Genomic DNA, 26,496 nt, shown 5'->3' with positions numbered 1-26,496 from the left:
GACTTCAGAACAGTGTGTGTGACAAGAGCCCATGCTGTGCTCCTTGTGCACATGTAAAATAATAAGAATTTTTGAGTTGTAAAAGCATGTGTATTCTGGGCCCAGTTATTTTATTATCAGTGACGACAATAGGGCCGTAGTAAATAATGCAACATGATTCAATTTCTAGGTGATTATTTTTGTTCTGTGATTAATTGGTACAATTATTGCTTTGCCAAGTTATTTCAAGAGCAATTAAGATCATTTATATGTTGTAGGTTTAAAACAATATACAGGCAAAAAGAGATAAGGATACCAATTTTGTTTCCCAAAAATATTTATACTTTATACTTTATTGTTGCCAAACAATTGGTACTAGAACGTACAATCATCACAGCGATATTTGAATCTGGGCTTCACACTCCCTGGATTACAAATATTAAAAATTAAAAATATTAAAAATAGTTAAAATTAGTAAATATTAAAATTTAAATTATAAATCATAAATAGAAAATAGAAAAATGGGAAGTAAGGTAGTGCAAAAAAACCTAGGCGCAGGTCCGGATATTTGGAGGGTACGGCCCAGATCCGGGTCAGGATCCATTCAGCAGTCTTATCACAGTTGGAAAGAAGCTGTTCCCAAATCTAGCCATACGAGTCTTCAAGCTCCTGAACCTTCTCCCGGAGGGAAGAGGGACAAAAAGTCTGTTGGTTGGGTGGGTTGTGTCCTTGATTATCCTGGCAGCACTTCTCCGACAGCGTGTGGTGTAAAGTGAGTCCACGGACGGAAGATTGGTTTCTGTGATATGCTGCGCCATGTTCATGATCTTCTGCGGCTTCTTCCGGTCTGGGACAGGACAACTTCCATACCAGGTTGTGATGCACCCTATAAGAATGCTTTCTACAGTGCATCTATAAAAATTATTGAGGGTTTTAGGGGACAGGCCAAATTTCTTTAGTTTTCTCAGGAAGTAAAGGCACTGGTGGGCCTTCTTGGCAGTGAACTCTGCTTGGTTGGACCAACTCAGGTCATTTGTGATATTGACCCCGAGGAACTTAAAGCTTTTGACCTGTTCCACTTGTGCACTACCGATGTAAATTGGGTCATGCGGTCCACTATTCCTTCTTAAGTCAACAACCAATTCCTTCGTCTTGCTGATGTTGAGGGATAGGTTATTGTCTTCACACCATGCCACCAGGTTCTTAATTTCCTCTCTGTACTCAAACTCATCATTACCCGAGATACGGCCTACAATTGTTGTGTCATCAGCAAACTTATATATTGAGTTTGATGGAAACTTGGCTGCACAATCATGGGTGCACAGTGAGTGCAGCAGGGGGCTGATTACACAGCCTAGTGGGGCACCGGTGCTCAGAGTGATCGTAGAGGAGAGCTTGTCCCCTATTTTTACACCTTGGGTCCTGTCTGTGAGGAAGTTGAAGATCCAGCTGCAGATCTGAGTGCTAAGGACCAGGTTCCGGAGCTTAGGAATCAGTTTATTTGGAATGATGGTATTAAAGGCAGAGCTGTAGTCAATAAAAAGGAGCCTTACGTATGCATCTTTATTCTCCAGGTGTTCTAAGGAGGAATGTAGGTCCAGAGAGATGGCATCTGCCATTGACCTGTTGCTCCGGTAGGCGAATTGCAAAGCGTCGGGGTTGACCGGTAGGCTGTGGTTGATGTGCGCCAAAACCAATCTCTCGAAGCACTTCATAGCAATTGATGTCAGAGCCACAGGTCGACAGTCATTCAGGCATGCCACCTTGCTCTTCTTCGGTACTGGGATTATCGTTGCCTTCTTAAAACACGAGGGGATCTCAGACTGAAGCAAGGAGCAGTTGAAGATGTCAGAAAACACTCCAGCTAGCTCGCTTGCACAGGCTTGGAGAACCCGTCCCGGGACGCCATCTGGGCCCGTCGCCTTCTTTGGATTTATGTTCAGGAAGGCCCTTCTAACATCCTCCTTGGTGACGTTGAATCTAGATATTTGTAAAATATTTGTAAACGTGTTTGGAATTGTACTGATCTGCAATCTTCATAGCTTTCATGACAGTTTTTTAAAATTATTTACTAAATACTTCTGATTTCTTTCAAGGTTTTGAAGAATTCCACAGCTACCACGTTGCAGCTTCTGATACCACGTCCAATCTCTTAACCCCATGTCATGATATAATGCTTGGGGGTGCAAGGGAAGGATTAAACCTAAAGGTATAGAAGGCTTTAATATTAGTCCCAATGATGATTAGAGTATGGAGATAAATTTTCCAATAAACTTTGAAGATGATCATGGAAATGATATGTATCTTTTATATCAGGATACAATAGAGTTTTAGGATTAATTGAACTACTCTAAGAGGTGGAATAGACTTGCTGGGCCAAATGGCTTCCTTCCATATAATAAGGAAGATTTTATGAATATGAATAAAATTAACATTCTCTTCATATTCTAATGAACAGAGAGTCATTAGAAATATTCTACTCAATTACCAAAGTTTAATATAGTATTATCTGGCTAATACTAATCCAAAGTGAAATCTATGAATTTCAGCTCTAAATAGGAAGCATAAAATCATAAAATCCTAAACCCTAAACAAAGTGTGTTTCATTCACAATACTTTGTGGTTCTAAAATTCTAAAGATCCTGATTGAACTATGACGGAGACAAAATTTGTGCAATTAAGATGGGATCGATTGCTCCTCAAAGAAAATTGTATTTATTCAATTATTCTTTAATTCACTAAACAAGATTATCTTCAAATTTATACCTTAGCTCCTTTGCTTCCTTCCTTTCGAGGTAAACCAGAGAAGCCTATTGTTCCCTAAAAATAAAAAAAAGCGAATAGAGTTTTTTTTCTGAAAGTATCCACATTTATTTCCTATCATTGATCTTCCAATTATTTTCACGGTACCATCTTTAAAATGTCAATTCTTAGTTTCAAATTCCTCCTAATCCTCACTAATTTCTTCCAGTTCTGCAACCCTCCAAGCTCTGGTTTGTTTCTTGCTCAAACACCGAACACCAAAGAAAAAATGAATAGGTGAACTTACTTGGGAGGGGCAGTACAAATTACAGATCACTGTCTACCCCAAAAGCAACAGAAAGCAAAGCACAGATATCAAAAAGAGAGTCAAAATGTGAGACAACTTTTTCACTGCAGATGAGAAATCACTGAGGAAGCAGAGAGATCAAGACAATAATGTTTTATACATTGATTTTACTATCTTTAGATTTATTGTACATATTCATTCAGGTACACACACTATCAACAACTCACTGATTGCTATTTGATCCTTGCCCACTGCATAAAGTAGTGCTGGTTCCCAATTCTTGTCTTTAATTGGAATTTGGAGTTGGTCAGATAAGTACTAGATTGTAGAGATTGCACTTAACCAACATAGGACCTATCCACCCATATCATTCAACTTAATCCCCAGCTATGGATTCTCAGAAATAATTTTCTGTTTTTCCTGAAAAGCATGAGACAATCTTGACAATAAAATAAATTAACATGGATTGCCTGAACTCTGCAAACTGTGTCAATAGTTAACAACATGATTGATTTCTTTGCAGCTCTCAATGTATTGATAATACGAATTGCTTGAACTGAATCTTTTGTAAGATAATAGAAGATACCTGTCATCACATATAGAAAGAAGTGGGCAAAATTCCTGAAGTGTACTTCCTTCCTAGTGGATAATCTCTCAATATAACCTGGCAGCTAGATTTACCAATTAATAAAATATCAAATTGGGCTACATTGACCAGAAAATTCCTTCCAGTTTATAGCCATTTGCAATTACCAAAGTCAATTTGTTTTCCCTGAATTAATCTGCAATTCCCCATTTTGAGCAATCTTAATGATTCTTTGGAAATGAGAGATTCTGCATGTGGTATGTTGACTTGTGTAGTTGGCCATTAATTATTTTATAATGAATTGCTTACAAGTTACTTGTTTCCCCTAATATAAGTATCATATTTTAATTATTTACTGCTATTTTTGTTTATTGAAATAGTGCTTCGGAAGGAGGCTGGACATGCAGAAGTATATCACTGGCTTTCACACTATGAGCACAGAACTCAAAATGAAGCCTGATTCCGAAAGTAAACATACATTAAAATTATTGTGATAATGGACAATATCAAAAGGCTCTACAGTTAAGATGACTATCTGTCCTTTTGGGCTTGTTGATGTATCCATGGATAGCAACTGCATATTATTCTGCCTTCCTCTGATTGAAATATATATTCTCATTTTAAAATAAAACATACAATGGAAACACTCCACACTGATTGGACAGCTGATTGTCAAAAAAAACCCAAAATATTAAAATTCCCTGTTGCACCTGTAAAAATGTAATTTGGGCTGAATATTACAATGCATTTGTTGTATATTAGATCAGGAAAATTCAGACTGCGACTTATTCCTGACACCACAGCTGTAATGTTCTATAACTAAAGCAGCATCTGTTTCATTTCTGTTTCATTTAGCTGTGGGTGTTTTAGCATTACATATTGTGTGGGAGACTTCCCTTCTGTCAGCCTGGAAACATATCATTGACATGTTGGGAAATTCATTAGTGGCCAAATGCCCTTATAGATCCTTTTATTCTTAAACTCTTTTGGAGCAACTTTAACTTTTAGCAAACCTCACAACGAACTGAGTATATAACTTTGCTGATGACACCACAATTGTAGGCCGTATCTCGGGTAATGATGAGTTTGAGTACAGAGAGGAAATTAAGAACCTGGTGGCATGGTGTGAAGACAATAACCTATCCCTCAACGTCAGCAAGACGAAGAAATTGGTTGTCGATTTCAGGGGGAGTAGCGGACTGCACGACCCAATTTACATTGGTGGTGCACAAGTGGAACAGGTCAAAAGCTTTAAGTTCCTCGGGGTCAATATCACAAATGACCTGAGTTGGTCCAACCAAGCAGAGTCCACTGCCAAGAAGGCCCACTAGCGCCTTTACTTCCTGAGAAAGCTAAAGAAATTTGGCCTGTCCCCTAAAACCCTCACTAATTTTTATAGACGCACCGTAGAAAGCATTCTTCTAGGGTGCATCACAACCTGGTAGGGAAGTTGTCCTGTCCAAGACCGAAAGAAGCTGCAGAAGATCGTGAACATGGCGCAGCACATCACACAAACCAATCTTCCGTCCGTGGACTCACTTTACACCGCACGCTGTCGAAGCAGTGCTGCCAGGATAATCAAGGACACGACCCACCCAGCCAACACACCTTGCATCCCTCTTCCCTCTGGGAGAAGGCTCAGGAGCTTGAGGACTCGTACGGCCAGATTTGGGAACAGCTTCTTTCCAACTGTGAGAAGACTGCTGAACGGATCCTGACCCGGATCTGGGCCATATCCTCCAAATATCCCGACCTGCCTCTCGGTTTTTTTGCACTACCTTACTTTCCATTTTCTATTTTCTATTTATGATTTATAATTTAAATTTTTAATATTTACTATCAATTTGTACTCCAGGGAACGCGAAGCGCAGAATCAAATATCGCTGTGATGATTGTACGTTCTAGTATCAATTGTCTGGCGACAATAAAGTATGAAGTATAAAGTATAAATCAAACAATATCCAACCAGCTACTTGTACATGCTTGTTCAATCTGTTTTAAGTTGAAGTTAAAAATAGGTGAGCTTTTGTTGGCTGTAACATTAACCAATTAGTTTCTGTAAACAAACTGGTGCAGTATAGATCAACATATATAGAGCATTAAAATGTGTTGCAACAATTCTATGTCATTATGCCTAAATTTTAGTAGAATGCATTTAATACAAAAATAGACACATACTGCATAATTATTGGTTGCTTTTAAAATTATTATTTTCTACTTCAGCTCAGATTGGTTCAGAATAGCATCTCATTTCTCAAGATGTTTTTGTGAGAGCTGGAATGGGAAAGGAAGAGTACAGTTGTGCACTTGTGTGTGTACAGTATGTAAGATTTGCAGGTTAGAACCACATTTGAACTATGGCTGTAGCACAGAGGGGGCCCAGTAGGTTTACCGTAGTTCCCAGCAGGGTAATCCATCTGTCCCATTCACCTTCCATCCACTCTAATACTGCAGCCTACCCTCTTTTACATGACATTAACTTCATCTGATTCTTTTGCTACTTGCCTATACCATGGAGTAATTTACAGTAGCCAATTATTACTCATTTTTGGGATGCCAGAGGAAACCAGCACACCAGGCAGAAATTAAACCCCATTCCAACACCTCCAAAGTCAGGATCAAAGCCAGGTACCTCACAACTTCAGGATTCAATTAACCTGGAACGCTGGGTCACCAGCACCAACCACTACACCACTGTGTCACTCCTTATTCCAGAAAACATAAAAGCCAACTTGTATGTGAAAGAGTTCCACAAGCAGCATCTCAAATTATCAATTAACTGGAGCAACAAATAATCTGCTGGAGGAAGTCAGTGGGTTGAGCAGCATTGGTGGGAGGAAAGGAATTGCCGACATTTCTGGTTGAAACCCTGCATCAGGACTAATTAATCTAATTTGGTTAGAAGGCAAATATCAGTCAGATCATTGTCCTGTATGTATCACATCTATATGAATAGATAATGAAGCAAAGATCTAACATCACTTGAACTTTAAATCCAAGTTAAGTCTCTGATAGTACGCCATTCTCTCCAAACAGCACTAGAGCATATGTTATGCTAAAGCCATAGAACAGTTGAAATCCAAAATTCTTCTACTACCCAAGTCACCTAAGTCTAACAAACAGTTTGATCTTAGCCAGCCAAATCCTGCAGAGTAGGATTTTTGTGACTAAATTGAAGCAGCATTATTTAAGATACATTTATACATCTTAAGAAGCCAACATCACAGTGAATTGTAACTGGAATGAGCATCAGATATCAGTTCAGAATTATTCCAGTGTTAAAAAGAGACTGCAAGTGATGCCACCCACAGTAACCTAGTCAGCGTTGCTATCATAGATTCCAGTGTTGATTACTTTTAAATGGCTCTTTATGAAACTAGCTAATTCCAAGGATCTGGAAATGGCTATACAAGTCTTCAAAAATGATCAGAGAATTATATGCAACAGCCTTCTGTGGTCTTTGACCACCATCCAACTTCTCTAGCTCCCCACTAGATTATTTCAAAAACTATTCCACCATCCACTTTTTATTAAATGGGATATTGCTAGTGCTATGTAACTGACTGAACATGTTACAAAATATTTACACAAATGGCAGGATTAAGGAGTAATTTCTCCCCTTTTTAAAGTTACTGCAAGAAACAACTATTTCAAAGAGCAATAGAAAATCATAGTCCTAAGCATGATTCTGATCCAAGTCAGTAACGTCTGGAAAACAGGCCCAAGTGGACCAATACATCTTATTCCGGTCTTAAAGCACGCAACTCCAGAGCTCTGTATATATTGAAGCAAAATTAAACTTTATGGAAGTGTGTACACTTATAATATATTGGCAAGTTTCTAGCAACATGTCAAAGCTTCTTCCAGGCATCAACAGCCAGACTTGCTATCAGACTGCATATAAACCAGGTAATCATAGCTATGACATCAACCTAAGATCAGTACTTACGTTACAATAAAAGCTTCAAATTTTCTAATTGAACTTTTGGACAAGTTAAGTTGACTGATTTAAAATCTGGAGCCGACTCGCTATAAAATTTGCAATGGAAGCCACTTCCTGACATGTGTCAAGGTATATTACTCTGCAACCATTGCGACTGTCCACACCAAATTTTACCAGGATCAGAGGATGAGTGCAAAAGAAGCAGATGCTCCCACTTTCAAATCTCTTACTAGCTCTTCTTTCAGTTAGTCCTGGCAAAGGGTCTCGGCCCAAAACGTCGACTGTACCTCTTCCTAGAGATGCAAACTCGAGGACTTCTGCAGATGCTGGAAATTCAAGCAACACACATCAAAGTTGCTGGTGAACGCAGCAGGCCCGGCAGCATCTCTAGGAAGAGGTACAGTCGACGTTTTAGGCCGAGACCCTTCATCAGGACTAACTGAAAGAAGAGCTAGTAAGAGATTTGAAAGTGGGAGGGGGAGGGGGAGATCCAAAATGATAGGAGAAGGAAAGCGGGGAGGAACCAGAGGATGGGCAAGGGGTATAGTCAGAGGGACAGAGGGAGAAAAAGGAGAGTGAGAGAAAGAATGTGTGTATACAAGTAATGGATGGGGTATGAGGGGGAGGTGGGGCATTAGCGGAAGTTAGAGAAGTCAATGTTCATGCCATCAGGTTGGAGGCTACCCAGACAGAATATAAAGTGTTGGTGTTGTTCCTCCAACCTGAATACCTGAGTGTGGCTTCATCTTTACAGTAGAGGAGGCCGTGGATAGACATGTCAGAATGGGAATGGGATGTGGAATTAAAATGTGTGGCCACTGGGAGATGCTGCTTTCTCTGGTGGACAGAGCGTAGGTGTTCAGCAAAACGATCTCCCAGTCTGCATCGGGTCTTGCCAATATATAGAAGGCCACATCGGGAGCACCGGACGCAGTATATCACCCCAGCCGACTCACAGGTGAAGTGTCGCCTCACCTGGAAAGACTGTCTGCACATGCACTTACACTTCCTCCCTTACCACCATTCAGCACCCAGACAGTCCCATTCTGACATGTCTATCCACGGCCTCCTCTACTGTAAAGATGAAACCACACTCAGGTTGGAGGAACAACAACTTATATTCCGTCTGGGTAGCCTCCAACCTGATGGCATGAACATTGACTTCTCTAACTTCCGCTAATGCCCCACTTCCCCCTTGTACCCCAACCATTATTTATATACACATATTCTTTCTCTCACTCTCCTTTTCCTCCCTCTGTCTCTCTGACTATATCCCTTGCCCATCCTCTGGTTCCCCCCCACCCTTTCCTTCTCCCTGGGCCTCCTATCCCATGATCCTCTCATATCCCTTTTGCCAATCACCTCTCCAGCTCTTGGCTCCATCCCTCCCCCTCTGTCTTCTCCTATCATTTTGGATCTCCCCTTCCCCCTCCCACTTTCAAATCTCTTACTAGTTCTTCCTTCAGTTAGTCCTGATGAAGGGTCTCGGCCTGAAACGTCGACTGTACCTCTTCCTAGAGATGCTGCCTGGCCTGCTGCGTTCACCAGCAACTTTGATGTGTGTTGCTCTTCCTAGAGATGCTGCCTGGCCTGCTGCGTTCACCAGCAACTTTTATGTGTGTTGCTTGAAATTCCAGCATCTGCAGATTTCCTTGTGTTTGCGAGATCACCAGTTAAATGGGGAAAATGAGAAGTTGTGATCATTGGTATGAACCATGTCCAGAGTGTCTCTTCACTTTGACGATCTCAAAGATGACAACCAGCCAAGGACTGATAGGATCCTTTCCAAAAAATGTTCTCTTCCAATAACTATTTTACCTCTATATTCCATAGCCAAAATTCACACAACAATAAAATATAGGTCTACAAACTTAGCTTGAGATCCAAAATGGGTTCCACCCCAGAATAAAAAGGCTACCAGATCCTAAACACAAACCTTTTGGAAGTAGGAGACACAGAATAAAAGAAATGATATAAAGAATTACATTTTCTCATAAAAGAAAGGAAGCATATAACAGTTTTCTAAATCACTTGGAGCACTACTGAATTATTGTGTCAAATTCTAAACATCACTTCTTGAAGAAGACGCTGACAATATTATCCAATGTGATATGAGAGTTGAGCTTTAAGGAGAAATTTTTGTCTTACCTTTTCACCTTGCTCCACTGAAGTATAGCTTATTCTGCCCTGTAATATAAAGAATATTTTGCATTATTAGCAATCATTAGGATAAAGATAAATATTCCATATAAAACAATCCAAAACTCTTCCATAATTCTCAGACATATAATTTTACATAATTTCACCCTTGTCTGTTTGTTAAGGTTATTTCAATCTCTACAAGTCTCCTTGGAAAATAAGACATGTCAAAAGAATGCTTTTTGGATTTCTGCAGGTTTTTCCCCCACTGTAACTTAGCAAACCACCAGACGGACCCTAAGAGATAAAGTTATAATCATACAGATTGGAAACAAGTTGTCAGTCCACCTAATAAATGTCAACCATCAACCTCTCCCTCACACTAATTCTACACTGATCCTATTTTAATCTCCCCATAAATTCCTCCAAATTTCTATCATTTGCTGCCTATTAGTGGCCACAACCCTAACAAAATGCATATCTTTGGAACGTGGGAGAAAACCTGAGCACATAGAGAGGCCACATGGTCACCAGATGTGCAAACTCCACAGAGGCAGCACCAGAGATGAGGATTGAACTCAGCAGAAGGGTCAATGGGATTAGTGTAAGTGTGAGCTTATTGGTAAATATGTCACTGGGTCTGTTTCACTTCTATATGAGTCTATGAAAAGATCATCTGGTTGTCCAGTAAGTTACAGTGAAGAATTATGAGAAGATGCATATATCATTTCTTCAGATGCGATAAACCCTGTGGAAATTCTCTTCCACGCTAAGTTTGTTGCAGTGAGCATTTCAGGAAGCATCTTTGATAAACTTGGAAAAATATAGAAATAAACTGCAAAGAATTAAAGGAGGAAGATGTCTGAGCATTAAGGTGTCGCTGTGGTGGAAGATGCTGTGATACATAAAACAGAAAACCTACAGCACAATACAAGCCCTTCGGCCCACAATGCTGTGCTGAATATGTCCTTACTTTAGAAATTACCTAGGGTTACCCATAGCCCTCTATTTTTCTAAGCTCCATGTACCTATCCAAGAGTCTCTTAAAAGACCCTATTGTATCTGCCTTCACAATTGTCACCGGCAGCCCATTCCACACACTCACCATTCTCGCATAAAAAAGTTACTGCAGGCATCTCCTCTGTACCTACTTCCAAGCATCCTAAAACTATGCTCTCTTGTGTTAACCATTTCAGCCCTGGGAAAAAGCCTCTAACTATCCACACGATCAATGCCTCTCATCATCTTATACACCTCTATCAGGTCACCTCTCGTAAGTCTCGCAGAAATCCAAAAAGCTTTCTTTTGACATGTCTTATTTTCAAAAGAGACTTATAGATGCTTTAGAAGTGCTAGGTATTGGGGCAGCACGAGAGCATAATAGCTGGTGTAATGGGATCACAGCACCAGTGACCCAGGTTCAGTTCCACTGCTGTCTGTACTTCCCGTGACCACATGGGTTTCCTCTAGGTGTTCCGTTTTCCTCCAACATTCCAAGACTGTACAGATTAGAAGGTTAATTAGTCACATGGGTGTGGTTGGGTGAAATGGGCTCATTGGGCTAGAAGGGCCTGTTACTGTGCTGTATCTCTAAATAAACATCTAAAATAAATATATCAAACATTTTCCCGAGCTCTTTTCACCACATGGTGCTTTTTTGATAAATTTTGTGGATTATTAACTAAGGTTCTCTCATGAAGAGAACATCATTTTAATGTAGTTGAAGAGTTCAATTTATCTAATATATTAAGTAACTAGCAGCTAAAATTAACTATGTTTTTATAATTTTTATTTCATTAGTAATTTGAGTAAAAAATAAGTTCAATGACAGCCAAGAATCAGGCCAACATGGGTAACTGGGAATGATACTATATCTAGCATGACCAAGGGATATGCAAAATATTATCAGTTAACACTCAGCAGTTGACCTAAACTTGTAAATGACTCTGTTCCAAGATATGTCACAGATTTACTTAGTAATAGCAGATGAAGGGGAAAGCTAAGGTGGTTTATTTATGATGCAGTGAGTTGCGATAGGGAAGAATGCTCAACAGAGAGACTGACATCAGTGCAATGTTTAATGGAAAATTATCTTTTAAGCCAAGGACTGTGGTATCTGATTGTATGGCAAGATCAACTTCTGGATTTTCTAATAAGTCATGATATGCCAGATGCCTTCTGTTTGCATAGTTCTATTAATCTGCATTTCTTAACCTTAAAGGCAAAGAACCTTGAAATATTTCAACAGATTGCCAATTAGTATAGCAAGTTATTATGTCAAAAAAAAACATCAGAGCTCATATGTGTTAGAAGCATCCTACAAAGCTGCAATTAGACAAATATATTTGGTGCTTTTTGTTGAATAAGAAATGCTGATTTCTCTAAAGGGCAATGGGATCATGCACATATGTCTGACATTTAAATCAGCAATTAAGCATAAGTGCGAACTTAGAGACAGAAGTCCAAGTCAAAGTGATACTCTACCAACTTACAAACCACTTTCTATAATCAAATACTTACCGGTTCTCCTTTCTGTCCTTTAGGACCATATGTTCCCATTTTGCCAGGTTCTCCCTGCCAAGAAGAAATGAAAGCTATAGTTGTGTGATCAGCTTATGTATAAACTTAACATGAACAATTTCTTAGTGAAGCCAAAAGAGTGCAAAGGGAATGGGAAAATGGTTTTACCAAATAGAGTAGAGTTGAACTACAATTGTAATGAGGTTTGTAACCAAGCAATGAAACCGAAAGTGAGCACCAGTAAGATCATTACTGAGATGTCTACGAAGGTTTTCAGTCATCCAGGTCATTGTATATCAAGCAGTAGTAAATCAAGGCAACTGGACTTGCTCTGTTTTCTGGAAGATATTTCACCACTCATCTGAGAGGCTTCTTCAGTTCTGATCCATGGTGAGGAATTTTTCCAGTTTATAAACTCTGAGTTGTTTAAATCATAGCCATCATATGAGGGTTGTTAAGAGTTGTAGAGGTAATGAGAGGGTCATTAGTCTTGTCTTTGCATGAGTGGAGGTGCTGGAGTAGAGATGTTAGGACTACATTGTAAATAGCTGATAGGTGGTGTCATACTCCACCCCCTCTGTTCAGGGATGGGTTTTCCAGTTTGACAAAGATGACTTCTTTAATCTCTCGTTCAAACCACCTGTCCCCCCTGTCCAAAATGTACACATTGTTATCATCAAAGGAGCGTCCCTTGTCCTTTAGGTGTAGATACACAGCTGAGTCTTGACCTGATATTCTGGGCCATCTTTCTGTGATCAGCTCATTTATAAATTTATCACACACAGTTTCTTAGTGAGGCCAAAAGAGTGCAGAGGGAATGGGAAAATGGTTTTGTCTCACCAATATACAGATCTGTGCAACTCAGTGGATAATAACATCAATTTACACAAGAAGATGTTGAGAACAATAGACTGGCCTTTCTTGACTGTTCAGTACTTATCAAAGAAAATGGACATCTAGATACTGAAGTTTACAGGAAACCAGTGCACACAGATCAGTAGCTACAGTTTGACTCTCATCACCCATTAGAGCATAAGTTAAGGGTTATCGGAGTACTACATCACCGTGCCGAGAATGTCCCCACCAACATTACAGCTAAAGACAAGATGCGCAAGTATTTGAGAGCAGCCTTGAAATCTTGCAGCTACCCTGACTGGGCCTTCATGAAGACAGCAACAAAAACCAGCAGGGACATCAGTCCAACAGACAGAGGTAAGGAACAAAGCAGCTAGAAAAACATAGTCGTCCCATATGTAGCTTGAATTTCAGAGAAACTCAGAAGGATTTTGGACAAACACCAAATCCTTATCTTTTTCAAACCTACAAACATATTCAGACAGTAACTCATCCATCCCAAGCCCTAACCCTAACCCTACACCCAAACATAAACAGAGCAATATTGTATAAGCTATCCAATGCAATGAGAACTGCACAGATCTGTATATCAGAGAGACAAAGCAACCACTTCACAAAAGGATGGCCCAGCATAGGAGGGGTAACACATCAGGTCAAAACTTGGCTGTGTATCTACACCTAAAGGAAAAGGGACACTCCTTTGACGATAACAATGTGTATATTTTGGACAGGGAGGACAGGTGGTTTGAAAGTAGGGTTAAAGAAGTCATCTTTGTGAAACTGGAAAACCCATCCCTGAACAGAGGGGATGGGGTACAACACCACCTATCAGCTACTTACAATGCAGTACTAACATCTCTACCCCAGCATCTCCACAACAGTTCACACCTCCATTCATGCAAAGGCAAGACTAATGACCCTCTCATTACCTCTACAACACTTAACAACCCTCATGTGATTGCTATACCTTTAAACAACTCAAGAGTTTATAAGCAGGGAAATTCCTCACCATGGATCAGATCTGAAGAAATTCCTTGGATGAGTGGTGAAATGTCTTCTAGATAGTACAGCAAGTCCAGTTGCCTTGATCTACTACTGTTTGATATGGTAGTTACTGATCTCTTCCTCAATTTACTGTTGATGGAGGGGAGACAGAAGGAGCAATCCAATGCTTTCTTCTTGCTGCTGCCATTGGAAGGAGATATAGGACCCTGAGGTGTCATACCACCAGGTTCAGGAACAGTTGTTACTCTCCAACTGTCAGTTTCCTAAACCATCATGGATAACTTCACTCACCTCACACAACATATGAATTCACTTTCAAGGACTCTGCAACTCAAGTTCTCAGTATTATTTATTTACTTATTGTCATTATCATATTTTCACAGTTTGTCTTTTGCACATTGGTTGTGTGTCTGTCTTTGTGTAGTTTTTCATTGTTTCTGTTGTATTTCTTTGTTTTATTCTGAATGCCTGCAAGAAAATGAATGCCAGGATAGTACATAGTGACATATATGTACTTTGATAATAAATTTACTTTGAACTTACAATTGGATGGGTTAGGTTCATCCTGTTTTTACTGCTAGGATAAAAGCAAAGCAGTCAACCTCATTATTAAGTGGAAGTGTCAGAAGGAGGTGGCTGGGAATGAACCTAAGTGCAAGACACAGACACTGAAGTACTAGGAACAGGACTAGAATACAGGGTGAGAGCTAGGACATGGACACAAAAACCGGGAACCCCGAACAGGACTGGACAAGAGAGCTAGGAGCAAGGGCTTGGACTCCGAGCCAGAGACTGGACAATGACCCAGAACCTGGGTCTTGCCTCTGGCTCAGACCCCAGAACTAGGCAAGGACATGACTTGGCTGGCAGGCAGGACGAGGCTTGAGACCAGAGACTTGAGGCTTGCGATCTTGAAGCTTGGCTTGGGGCGAGGCTCAGCTCGGCTAGAGGCTTGGGACGAGGCTTGGCTAGAGGCTTGGGGTCTTGAAGCTCCTTCTGGGCAGGGCATGGATCTCCACCCGACAGAGGCAAGGGACAGAACCAACCATAGGTAACGGCAAGACGGCCTGGCTTACCCGACAGAGGCAAGGGACAGGAAGGGACAGAACCGACCGTAGAATAATGGCAAGACGACCCGGCTTACCCGACGGAGGCAAGGGACAGGAAGGGACAGAACTAACCGCAGGGTAACGGCAAGACGGCCTGACTTACCCGGTGGAGGCAAAGGACAGGAAGGGAGCTAGGTACAGGGTGGCTCCAAGATAAGACTTCAGGTGAGACCAGGTGAGAGTTACCAGCAAGACAAGGCAAGGCTGCAGGCAATGCAAGGCGAGACAAAAACTTCAGGTGAGGTGAGGGTTACCGGCAAAACAAGGCAATGCTTCAGGCAATGCAAGGCGAGACAAGAGCTCAGACGAGGCGAGAGTTACCGGCAAGACAAGGCAAGGCTTCAGGCCAGGAAACAGAAGGCAGGGGAAGGGATACAAGGAGTAAGGACAAGAACAATCCAGCACACCACGCCCTGGTCCCTGGAGGTATTTATGTAGCCAGCCCCAATGAGCATCAGCTACCTCAAGCAGTGCTCAACAGGAACAGAAACAGGGTAGACAGAAAAACCTGGAGCAAGGGTCGATGGACCGGACCGTGAACCAGAATGCGGACTTCGCGGACCGGACCATGGCAGGAAGTCAGTATGACTCAAGTATTTCAGATGCCACTGAAAAAATGGGTGGCCGATTCTCATGTATGTTTGGCACTGTTATCAGGATTTTGAGAAAACAAGAATCAGCAGCAGGAGCAGTTGCATTAGCTCTCAAACCTGCTTCATTACCACAGTTGAACTGAATTTTGTCCACTATTTTCAATTCCTTACATGATTTTCATGACTTTTAAACTCTTCTATAGTCCAAAATTTACCTCTCAGCCTTGGATATAGTTAATGACATAATATATACGGTTTCCTGCAGTAATGAATTCACACAGTTTGCAAATTCTCTGAGAGAAGAAATTCCTGTTTTTCCCTTTAACCCATGGTTATCCCTTTATCCTGAGCCTCCGTCTAGCTGAAACATCCTCCTATCCTCAGTGAAAGATTCTCATCATTTAAACTTTGGAGAATATAAAGCCATTCTACTCAGTTTTTCTTTATTAAATCTGCCCTCCCCCAAATGCTCTGCTCCCAAGACAACCAGTTTCCTTTATCAGAGCTTATGCCTTTTGCTCTGTCCCGTGTATTTGACAGCACCTTCATATAATTTGAATTGAAACTTAGCTGGACAGTAATGTTTATGATTCTCAGCTGATATCATATTAAATCCACTTCATTTGGAGAATTGGATGGAAGTTTTAAAAAATTATTTTGGCCTTAATTTTGATTCTTGTTTGCTAAGCTCTACCATGATTAATGACTGTGATGATTTTTAGCTTAATGACTCAAAAATGTAGAGACTTTACATTAGTTAACAGTTCTATCAATTCATCAATCAGCTATTGTCCTATAATATTAGAAAATTTAGCACAGAAACATATGTGGCTCGTGGCCAAGTGATTAAGCCGTTCATCTAGTGAGTTGAAAGTTGCTAGTTCGAGCCTTAGCTGAGGCAGCGTGTGTGTCCTTGAGCAAGGCACTTAACCACACATTGCTCTACGATGACACCGGTGCCAAGCTGTATGGGTCCTAATGCCCTTCCCTTGGACACATCGGTGGCATGGAGACGGGAGACTTGCAGCATAGGCAACTGCTGGTCTTCCATACAACCTTGCCCAGGCCTGCGCCCTGGAAACATAGAAAACCTACAGCACAATACAGGCCCTTCGGCCCACAAAGTTGTGCGGAACATGTCCCTACCTGAAAAATTACTAACTTTCTTATAGCCCTCTATTTTTTTTAAACCTCCATGTACCTATCCAAAAGTCTCTTAAAAGACCCTATTGTATCCATCTCCACCACTGCTGCTGGCAGCCGATTCCACGCACTCACCACCCTCTGCATAAAAAAAACTTACCCCTGCAGCTCCTCGGTACCTACTTCCAAGCACATTAAACCTGTATCCTCTTGTGGCAACCATTTCAGCTCTGGCAAAAAGCCTCTGACTATCCACATGATCAATGCTTCTCATCATCTTATACAACTCTATCAGGTCACCTCTCATCCTCTGTCACTTCAAGGAGAAAAGGCCAAGTTCACTCAACCTGTGAATGCTCCCCAATCCAGGCAGCATCCTTGTAAATCTCCTCTGCCCCTTTTCTATGGCTTCCACACCCTTCTTACAGTGAGGAGACCAGAACTGAGCACAGTACTCCAAGTGTGGTCTGACCAGAGTCCTATATAGCTGCAACATTACCTCTCGGCTCCTAAATTCAATTCCATGATTAATGAAGGTCAATACACCGTATCCCTTCTTAACCACAGAGTCAACCTACGCAGCTGCTTTGAGCGTCCTATGGACTCGGACTCCAAGATCCTCCAAGAGTCTTACCATTAATACTACATTCTGCCATCATATTTGACCTACCAAAATGAACCATCTCACAATTATCTGGGTTGAACGCCACCTGCCTCTTCTCAGCCCAGTTTTGCATCCTATCAATGTCCCACTGACAGCCCTTCACACTATCCACAACACCTCCAACCTTTGTGTCATCAACAAACTTACTAACCTATCCCTCCACTTCCTCATCCAGGTCATTTATAAAAATCACGAAGAGTAAGGGTCCCAGAACAGATCCCCGAGGCACACAACTGGTCACTGACCTCTATGCAGAACATGACCCATCTACAACCACTCTTTGCCTCCTGTGCAAGCTAGTCCTGGATCCACAAAGAAATGCCCCCTTGGATCCCATGCATCCTTACTTTCTCAAGAGGTTGACTGCAGCCAAAATTCTGAGTGTCAAACAGATAGCGAACAACCGGTAGTTGTTGGGGAGAGAAAGTTAGTTTCTGCTGTCATCTCAAAGGAGAATCCATTATCAGAAAGACCTCCAAGTAAAATTAATGATGATTATGTCTACACTGCATCCTGTCTATGGGTGCATCTTAATCACAGTTAATAAGCAGGCTGTGTATATCCTTAGCACCCTGTGAAATACTGCTACCAAATAGAAATAATTATATTTCATACAATGTATAATGGTGAAGATCTGAACACATTTACCTCGGCATATTAAAGCCTATGCTATGTTTGCAAAGACACAAATAGAAGGGTTGTGTGTGGTGGTAATAATCTTCTGAGGTGTGTCTATTTCAATGCAAAGAGTATTGCAGGGAAGGCTGACAAGCTGAGGGTGTGGATTGACACAGGGAATTACAGCATTATAGCCATTAGTGAAACTTGGCTGCAGGAGGGGCAGGACTGGCAGCTTAATGTTCCAGGGTTCCGATGTTTCAGACATGATAGAGGCAGAGGAATGAAGGGTGGGAGGGTGGCATTGCTAGTCAGAAAAATGTTACAGCAGTGCTCAGGCAGGATAGATTAGAGGGCTTGTCTACCAAGACCATATGGGTGGAGCTGAGAGACAGGAAAGGTATGACAACATTAATCGGGTTGGATTATAGACCACCCAATAGTCAGCGAGAATTGGAGGAGAAAATCTGCACAGAGATAGCAGACAGCTGCAAGAAACATAAAGTTGTGATAGTAGGGGATTTTAATTTTCCACATATCGATTGGGATTCCCATACTGTTAAAGGTCTAGACGGGTTAGAGTTTGTAAAATGTGTTCAGGAAAGTTTTCTAGATCAATATATAGAGGTAACAACTAGAGAGGATGCAATATTAGATCTCCTATTAGGAAACGAGTTAGGGCAGGTGACTGAAGTGTGTGTAGGGGAACACTTTGGTTCCAGTGATCATAACACCATTAGTTTCAACCTGATCATGGATAAAGATAGATCTGGTCCTCGGGTTGAGGTTCTAAACTGGAAAAAGGCTAAATCTGAAAAAATGAGAAAATATCTAAAAAGCGTGGATTGGGACAGATTGTTCTCTGGCAAGGATGTGATTGGTAAGTGGGAGGCCTTCAAAGGAGAAATTTTGAGAGTGCAGTTTGTATGTTCCTGTCAGGATTCAAGGCAAAGTGAATAAGAATAAGGAACCTTAGTTCTCAAGGGATATTGGAATTCTGATAAAGAAGAAGAGAGAGATGTATGACATGTATAGGAAAATGGGAGCAAATAAGGTGCTTGAGGTGTATAAAAAGTGCAAAAAAATACTTAAGAAAAATCAGGAGGGCTAAAAGAAGACATGAGGTTGCTTTGGCAGTCGAGGTAAAGGATAATCTAAAGAGCTTCCACAGGTATATTAAGAGCAAAAGGATAGCAAGGGATAAAATTGGTCCTCTTGAAGATCAGAGTGGTTGGCTATGTATGGAACCAAAAGAAATGGAGGAGATCTTAAACGATTTTTTTTGCATCTGTATTTACTAAGGAAACTGGCATGGAGTCCATGGAAATAAGGCAAACAAGTAGTGAGGTCATGGAACCTATAAAGATTGAGGAGGAGGAGGTGCTTGCTATCTTGAGGCAAATCAGAGTAGATAAATCGCCAGGACCTGACAGGATATTCCCTCGGATCTTGAAGGAGACTAGTGTTGAAATTGCAGGGGCCCTGGCAGATATATTTAAAATGTCGGTATCCACAGATGAGGTGCCAGAGGATTGGAAGATAGCGCATATTGTTCCGTTGTTTAAAAAGGGCTCTGAAAGTAATCTGGGAAATTATAGGCCAGTAAATTTGACGTCAGTAGTAGGTAAATTATTGGAAGGAGTACGAAGAGATAGGATCCACAAGAATTTGGATAGACAGGTACTTATTAGGGAGAATCAACATGGCTTTGTGCGTGGTAGGTCATGTTTGACAAATCTGTTGGAGTTTTTTTGAGGAGGTTACCAGGAAAGTGGATGTAGGGAAGGTGGTGGATGTTGTCTACATGGACATCAGTAAGGCCTTTGACAAGGTCCCGCATGGGATGTTAGTTAGGAAGATTCATTCACGAGGTATACATGGAGAGGTAGTAAATTGGATTAGACTTTGGCTCAATGGAAGAAGCCAGAGAGTGGTAGTGGAGGATTGCTTCTCTGAGTGGAGGCCTGTGACTAGTGGTGTGCCACAGGGATCAGTGCTGGGTCCATTGTTATTTATCATCTATATCAATGATCTGGATGATAATGTGGTAAATTGGATCAGCAAATTTGCTGATGATACAAAGTATGGAGGTGTAGTGGACAATGAGGAAGGTTTTCAAAGCTTGCAGAGGGATTTGGACCAGCTGGAAAAATGGGCTGAAAAATGGCAGATGGAGTTTAATACAGACAAGTGTGAGGTATTGCACTTTGGAAGGTCAAACCAAGGTAGAACATACGTGGTAACATAGAACATAGAGAACATAGAATAGTACAGCACAGTACAGGCCCTTTGGCCCACAATGTTGTACCGACCCTTAAACCCTGCCTCCCATATAAACCCCCACCTTAGATTCCTCCATATACCTGTCTAGTAGTCTCTTAAACTTCACTAGTGTATCTGCCTCCACCACTGACTCAGGCAGTGCATTCCACGCACCAACCACTCTGAGTAAAAAACTTTCCTCTAATATCCCCCTTGAACTTTCCACCCCTTACCTTAAAGCCATGTCCTCTTGTATTGAGCAGTGGTGCCCTGGGGAAGAGGCGCTGGCAATCCACTCTATCTATTCCTCTTGTTATCTTGTACACCTCTATCATGTCTCCTCTCATCCTCCTTCCCTCCAAAGAGTAAAGCCCTAGCTCCCTTAATCTCTGATCATAATGCATACTTTCTAAACCAGGCAGCATCCTGGTAAATCTCCTCTGTACCCTTTCCAATGCTTCCACATCCTTCCTATAGTGAGGAGACCAGAACTGGACAGAGTACTCCAAGTGTGGCCTAACCAGAGTTTTATAGAGCTGCATCATTACATCGCGACTCTTAAACTCTATCCCTCGACTTATGAAAGCTAACACCCTATAAGCTTTCTTAACTACCCTATCCACCAATGAGGCAACTTTCAGGGATCTGTGGACATGTACCCCGAGATCCCTCTGCTCCTTCACACTACCAAGTATCCTGCCATTTACTTTGTACTCTGCCTTGGAGTTTGTCCTTCCAAAGTGTACCACCTCACACTTCTCCGGGTTGAACTCCATCTGCCACTTCTCAGCTCACTTCTGCATCCTATCAATGTCTCTCTGCAATCTTTGACAATCCTCTACACTATCTACAACACCACCAACCTTTGTGTCGTCTGCAAACTTGCCAACCCACCCTTCTACTCCCACATCCAGGTCGTTAATAAAAATCACGAAAAGTAGAGGTCCCAGAACAGATCCTTGTGGGACACCACTAGTCACAATCCTCCAATCTGAATGTACTCCCTCCACCACCACCCTCTGCCTTCTGCAGGCAAGCCAATTCTGAATCCACCTGGCCAAACTTCCCTCGATTCCATGCCTTCTAACTTTCTGAATAAGCCTACCATGTGGAACCTTGTCAAATGCCTTACTAAAATCCATATAGATCACATCCACTGCACTACCCTCATCTATATGCCTGGTCACCTCCTCAAAGAACTCTATCAGGCTTGTTAGACACGATCTGCCCTTCACAAAGCCATGCTGACTGTCCCTGACCAGACCATGATTCTCTAAATGCCTATATATCCTATCTCTAAGAATCTTTTCCAACAGCTTTCCCACCACAGACGTAAGGCTCACTGGTCTGTAATTACCCGGACTATCCCTACTACCTATTTTGAACAAGGGAACAATATTCACCTCCCTCCAATCCTCCGGTACCATTCCCGTGGACAACGAGGACAAAGATCCTACCCAGAGGCTCAGCAATCTCTTCTCTCGCCTCGTGGAGCAGCCTGGGGAATATTCCGTCAGGCCCCAGGGACTTATCTGTCCTAATGTATTTTAACAACTCCAACACCTCCTCTCCCTTCATATCAGCATGCTCCAGAACATCAACCTCACTCATATTGTCCTCACCATCATCAAGTTCCCTCTCATTGGTGAATACCGAAGAGAAGTATTCATTGAGGACCTCACTCACTTCCACAGCCTCCAGGCACATCTTCCCACCTTTATCTCTAATCGGTCCTACCTTCACTCCTGTCATCCTTTTTCTCTTCACATAATTGAAGAATACCTTGGGGTTTTTCTTTACCCTACTCGCCAAGGCCTTCTCATGCCCCCTTCTTGCTCTTCTCAGTCCCTTCTTGCTCTTCTCAGCCCCTTCTTGCTCTTCTCAGCCCCTTCTTAAGCTCCTTTCTTGCTTCCCTATATTCCTCAATAGACCCATCTGATCCTTGCTTCCTAAACCTCATGTATGCTGCCTTCTTCCACCTGACTAGATTTTCCACCTCACTTGTCACCCATGGTTCCTTCACCCTACCATTCTTTATCTTCCTCACCGGGACAAATTTATCCCTTACATCCTGCAAGAGATCTCTAAACATTGACCACATGTCCATAGTACATTTCCCTGCAAAAACATCATCCCAATTAACACCCACAAGTTCTAGCCTTATAGCCTCATAATTTGCCTTTCCCCAATTAAAAATTTTCCTGTCCTCTTTGATTCTATCCTTTTCCATGATAATTATAAAGGCCAGGGAGCGGTGGTCACTGTCCCCCAGATGCTCGCCCACTGAGAGATCTGTGACCTGACCCGGTTCATAACCTAGTACTAGATCTAGTAAGGCATTCCCCCTGGTCGGCCTGTCCACATACTGTGACAGGAATCCATCATGGACACACTTAACAAATTCTGCCCCATCTAAACCCTTGGAACTAATCAGGTGCCAATCAATATTAGGGAAGTTAAAGTCACCCATGATAACAACCCTGTTATTTTTGCACCTTTCCAAAATCTGCCTCCCAATCTGCTCCTCGGTATCTCTGCTGCTACCAGGGGGCCTAGAGAATACCCCCAGTAGAGTAACTGCTCCCTTCCTGTTCCTGACTTCCACCCATATTGACTCAAAAGAGGATCCTGCTACATTACCCACCCTTTCTGTAGCTGTAATAGTATCCCTGACCAGTAATGCCAGCCCTCCTCCCCTTTTTCCATCCTCTCTATCCCTTTTAAAGCACTGAAATCCAGGAATATTGAGAATCCATTCCTGCCCTGGTGCCAGCCAAGTCTCTGTAATGGCCACTACATCATAATTCCATGTATGTATCTAAGCTTTCAGTTCATCACCTTTGTTCCTGATGCTTCTTGCATTGAGGTACACACACTTCAGCCCTTCTACCTTACTGTCCTTACACCTTTTATTCTGCTTCTCTTTCCTCAAAGCCTCTCTGTATGTTAGATTTGGCTTTACTTCTTTCACTGCTCTATCACTCTGGGTCCCATCCTCCTCGCAAATTAGTTTAAACCCTCCCAAGCCATGCTACCAAACCTACCTGCAAGGATATTGCTCCCCCTCGAGTTCAGGTGCAACCCATCCAATCTGTACAGGTCCCACCTTCCCCAGAAGAGATCCCAATGAGCTAAAAATCTAAAACACTGCTCCCTGCACCAACTCCTCAGCCACGCATTCAACTGCCATCTCCTCCAATTCTTACCATCACTGTCACATAGCACTGGCAGCAATCCTGAGAACGCCACCCTCGAGGTCCTGTTCTTCAGCCTTCTGCGTAGTTCCCAAAACTCACACTTCAGGACCTCATCCCTCTTCCTGCCTATGTCGTTGGTCCCAACATGTATCACGACTTCTGGTTGCTTTCTCTCTCGTACCAGGATGTCGTGCATCCGATCAGAGACATCCCAGACCCTGGCACCCGGGAGGCAACAAACCATGCTGGTGTCCTTCTCACGTCCACAAAATCTCCTGTCTGCTCTCCTGACTATAGAGTCTCCAATGATGAAAGCTCTCCTCGTCTCCGTCCTACCCTTCTGCACCACAGGGTCAGACTCAGTGCCAGAGGCCCTGCCACCATGGCTCATACCTGGTCGGTCGTCCCTGCCAACAGTATCCAGGACGGTAAACTTATTATTCAGGGGAATGGCTACAGGGGTGCTCTGCACTACCTGTCTGCTCACCTTCGCTTTCCCCCCTCTGACTGTCACCCAACGACCTGCTTCCGACAGCTTAGGTGTGACTACCTCCCTGTAGCTCTCATCTATGACTGCCTCATTCTCCCTTATGAGTCGAAGGTCATCCAGTTGCTGCTCCAGATTCCTTACACGGTATTCCAGATCGCCCAGCTGTATGCACTTCTGGCAGATGTGACTGTACAGGAGAGGGGCGTTCCCCCAAGGCTGCCACATCTCACATGAGAGGCACATCACCATCTCAGGAGACATTGTAAAAACTAACTGCGAGCTAGCTTGTCCTCCGCCTCTTCTCGTCCTCTGCTTCTCGAGTCAAAGCTCCACTCCTTCACTGGCCCACTCACTCACTGGCCACTTTCTACAGGCTGCTTTGCTTGAGCTATCCCTCTATTTATCTGTTTGAGCTTTTCAAAATGTTTGGTCACCTGACCTCGACTGCCCAACCAGCTGCTTTCTGCTGAGTCTGAGCTATTCAAATCTTGATTGTCTAATCAACGGCTTTCTGCTGATCTATTCAAATCTTGATTGACTTGATTGCCCAGACCAACTGCCAAAACTGAAATACTGAGAAATAGAAATACTGTAAATCAAATTTACCTTCCAAGTTCCAACTGAGACTCAAAGCCCAACACCAGCAAATTGTGATATTTTTAAGGTATCACAAAATTAAGCCCAGAAATTGCTTTCCTTCCATTCTGATTTGTCCAATATATGCTATGTTTTTTTTGAAATAATGTTAAATTGGGAGTTGTCAAATAAGTTGATAAATTAGAAATTTTCTTCCTTTAATAAATAGTGACTGTAGTTTATCCTAGTTAAGAGAGCAAACATGTTCACAGCTGTCAGATGCTGTCGGAGCTCACAGCTGTTAGCTCATCCATGTACTGTCCATTGTGGTTTGCATCAGCGACATTGATATTATCCCTCAAAGAGAATTGCAAAGGGGTGAGAGAAATATAGAGCTCGGGGGGCAGAAGACATTGAAGGAAAATAAGGAATGGGGAGAAGTTGAGGGAGTTTGGATGGGCATAAAGTGAAGGAATTAAAGTGCAGTAAGCAATGAAGAGTTTACTAGGGCCTTTCATGATACAGTGGCGTATGTAATTGGGCACTATGTGCTGAAAGTTGCTGCCATCTGTCACTGGTGCTCATCAGCAAAATCAATGAAATCAATCAGTTTGGGAAGTGAGTGCAAATAAACGAAAAGTGTAATCCTTTAATTCACCTATTGTTCCTCCTTGTTTTTATATTTCTTTTGAACTTTGCTGTTACTGTCAAGACCATTCATGGCAGTCATAACTCCCCTTTAGAAGATGGCTGTGAGCCACTGTCCTGAACTGCTGCAACCCTTCCAAGCAGGACTTCCATTCAGCAAGGGGTCCACGGTCCCCAGGTTGGAAACTCCCATTCTAGAGTCAATACTCCCTGAGGAGGGAGTTCAGGCCTTACACTGAATGACAATGGGGGACCGGTGAAATGTTTTCAGATCAGGATAGTTTGCTACTTGGTGGGGAGTGGTGGCAATGGGCACAAGCACTTGAAAACTGCTGAAAAGACATTTTCTTTGCAAGATTCGTGCTGCTCCTTTGCTTTAGTTGTATAACTGAAAGATCAATTAGCTATGACATTCAAAACCTGCAGGTACTAACATTCATGTCAATCTATTAGTTTGGATCATAACTCCATAAATGCTCATAAATTAAAGAATTCAATTAAAGATTGGAATAATTTACATAAAAGATTTCAATACAAACCCTTTAGAACTGATACACAGTGCATACGTTTCTAAGTCAGAATCCTTGGCAGTCTTTCATTATTGGTTCTTACAGTTTCATTACTGTTAATAAGGCGTAGTCGTCAACAGTTGCAACAATATACTTGGTCAAGCTCATTCACATGAAATCCTGATCAACTCAGAATATATTGGAATCTGGCATTTTGAAATTAAATGATAGAGGCTATCCTGAGTAAAAGAACATTGAAAGAGATACTCGTGAATGAATTCTCTTCATATATTAAAATATGATTATCCAGCAAAAGGCAAACTGACCTTTGGGCCTCTGGGTCCTTGAAAACCAGGGAAGCCCTGATCACCCTGTGAATATTATAACAGAAAAAGAGAGTAAACTCAAATTACTGTTGTAATTTGACACCACATCAGCCACTTTGTGCAACCAAATATCCATGAACAGCGAATTTGCTTTAGTGATTAATGCGATAGGTGAATATTGGCCAGCAGACTACAGTAAAATCTTGTGTTGTTTTAAAACTTAGTGACAGGGATTCCTTAACTCTACATCAGAAAATAATAGAGACTTTATTTTACATTTAATTA

At 41.9% G+C, this 26,496-nt stretch overlaps 1 protein-coding gene across 1 annotated transcript in view; it reads right to left on the bottom strand.

The window, feature by feature from the left end:
- col22a1 (collagen, type XXII, alpha 1) overlaps nucleotides 1-26,496 on the bottom strand; it is a 306,811-nt gene that overhangs the window by 156,652 nt on the left and 123,663 nt on the right. Inside the window, exons 9-12 of the mRNA XM_072246143.1 lie at nucleotides 26,212-26,256; nucleotides 12,217-12,270; nucleotides 9,706-9,744; nucleotides 2,746-2,799 (exon numbers count right to left, since the gene is read on the bottom strand). Coding sequence (XP_072102244.1) covers nucleotides 2,746-2,799; nucleotides 9,706-9,744; nucleotides 12,217-12,270; nucleotides 26,212-26,256 — 192 coding nt within the window. The remainder of the gene's footprint in view (nucleotides 1-2,745; nucleotides 2,800-9,705; nucleotides 9,745-12,216; nucleotides 12,271-26,211; nucleotides 26,257-26,496) is intronic.

Source organism: Mobula birostris, chromosome 1 (assembly GCF_030028105.1).
Source record: "Mobula birostris isolate sMobBir1 chromosome 1, sMobBir1.hap1, whole genome shotgun sequence".
Taxonomy (NCBI): Eukaryota; Metazoa; Chordata; class Chondrichthyes; order Myliobatiformes; family Myliobatidae; genus Mobula; species Mobula birostris.
This window is presented reverse-complemented; position numbering and strand designations above follow the sequence as displayed.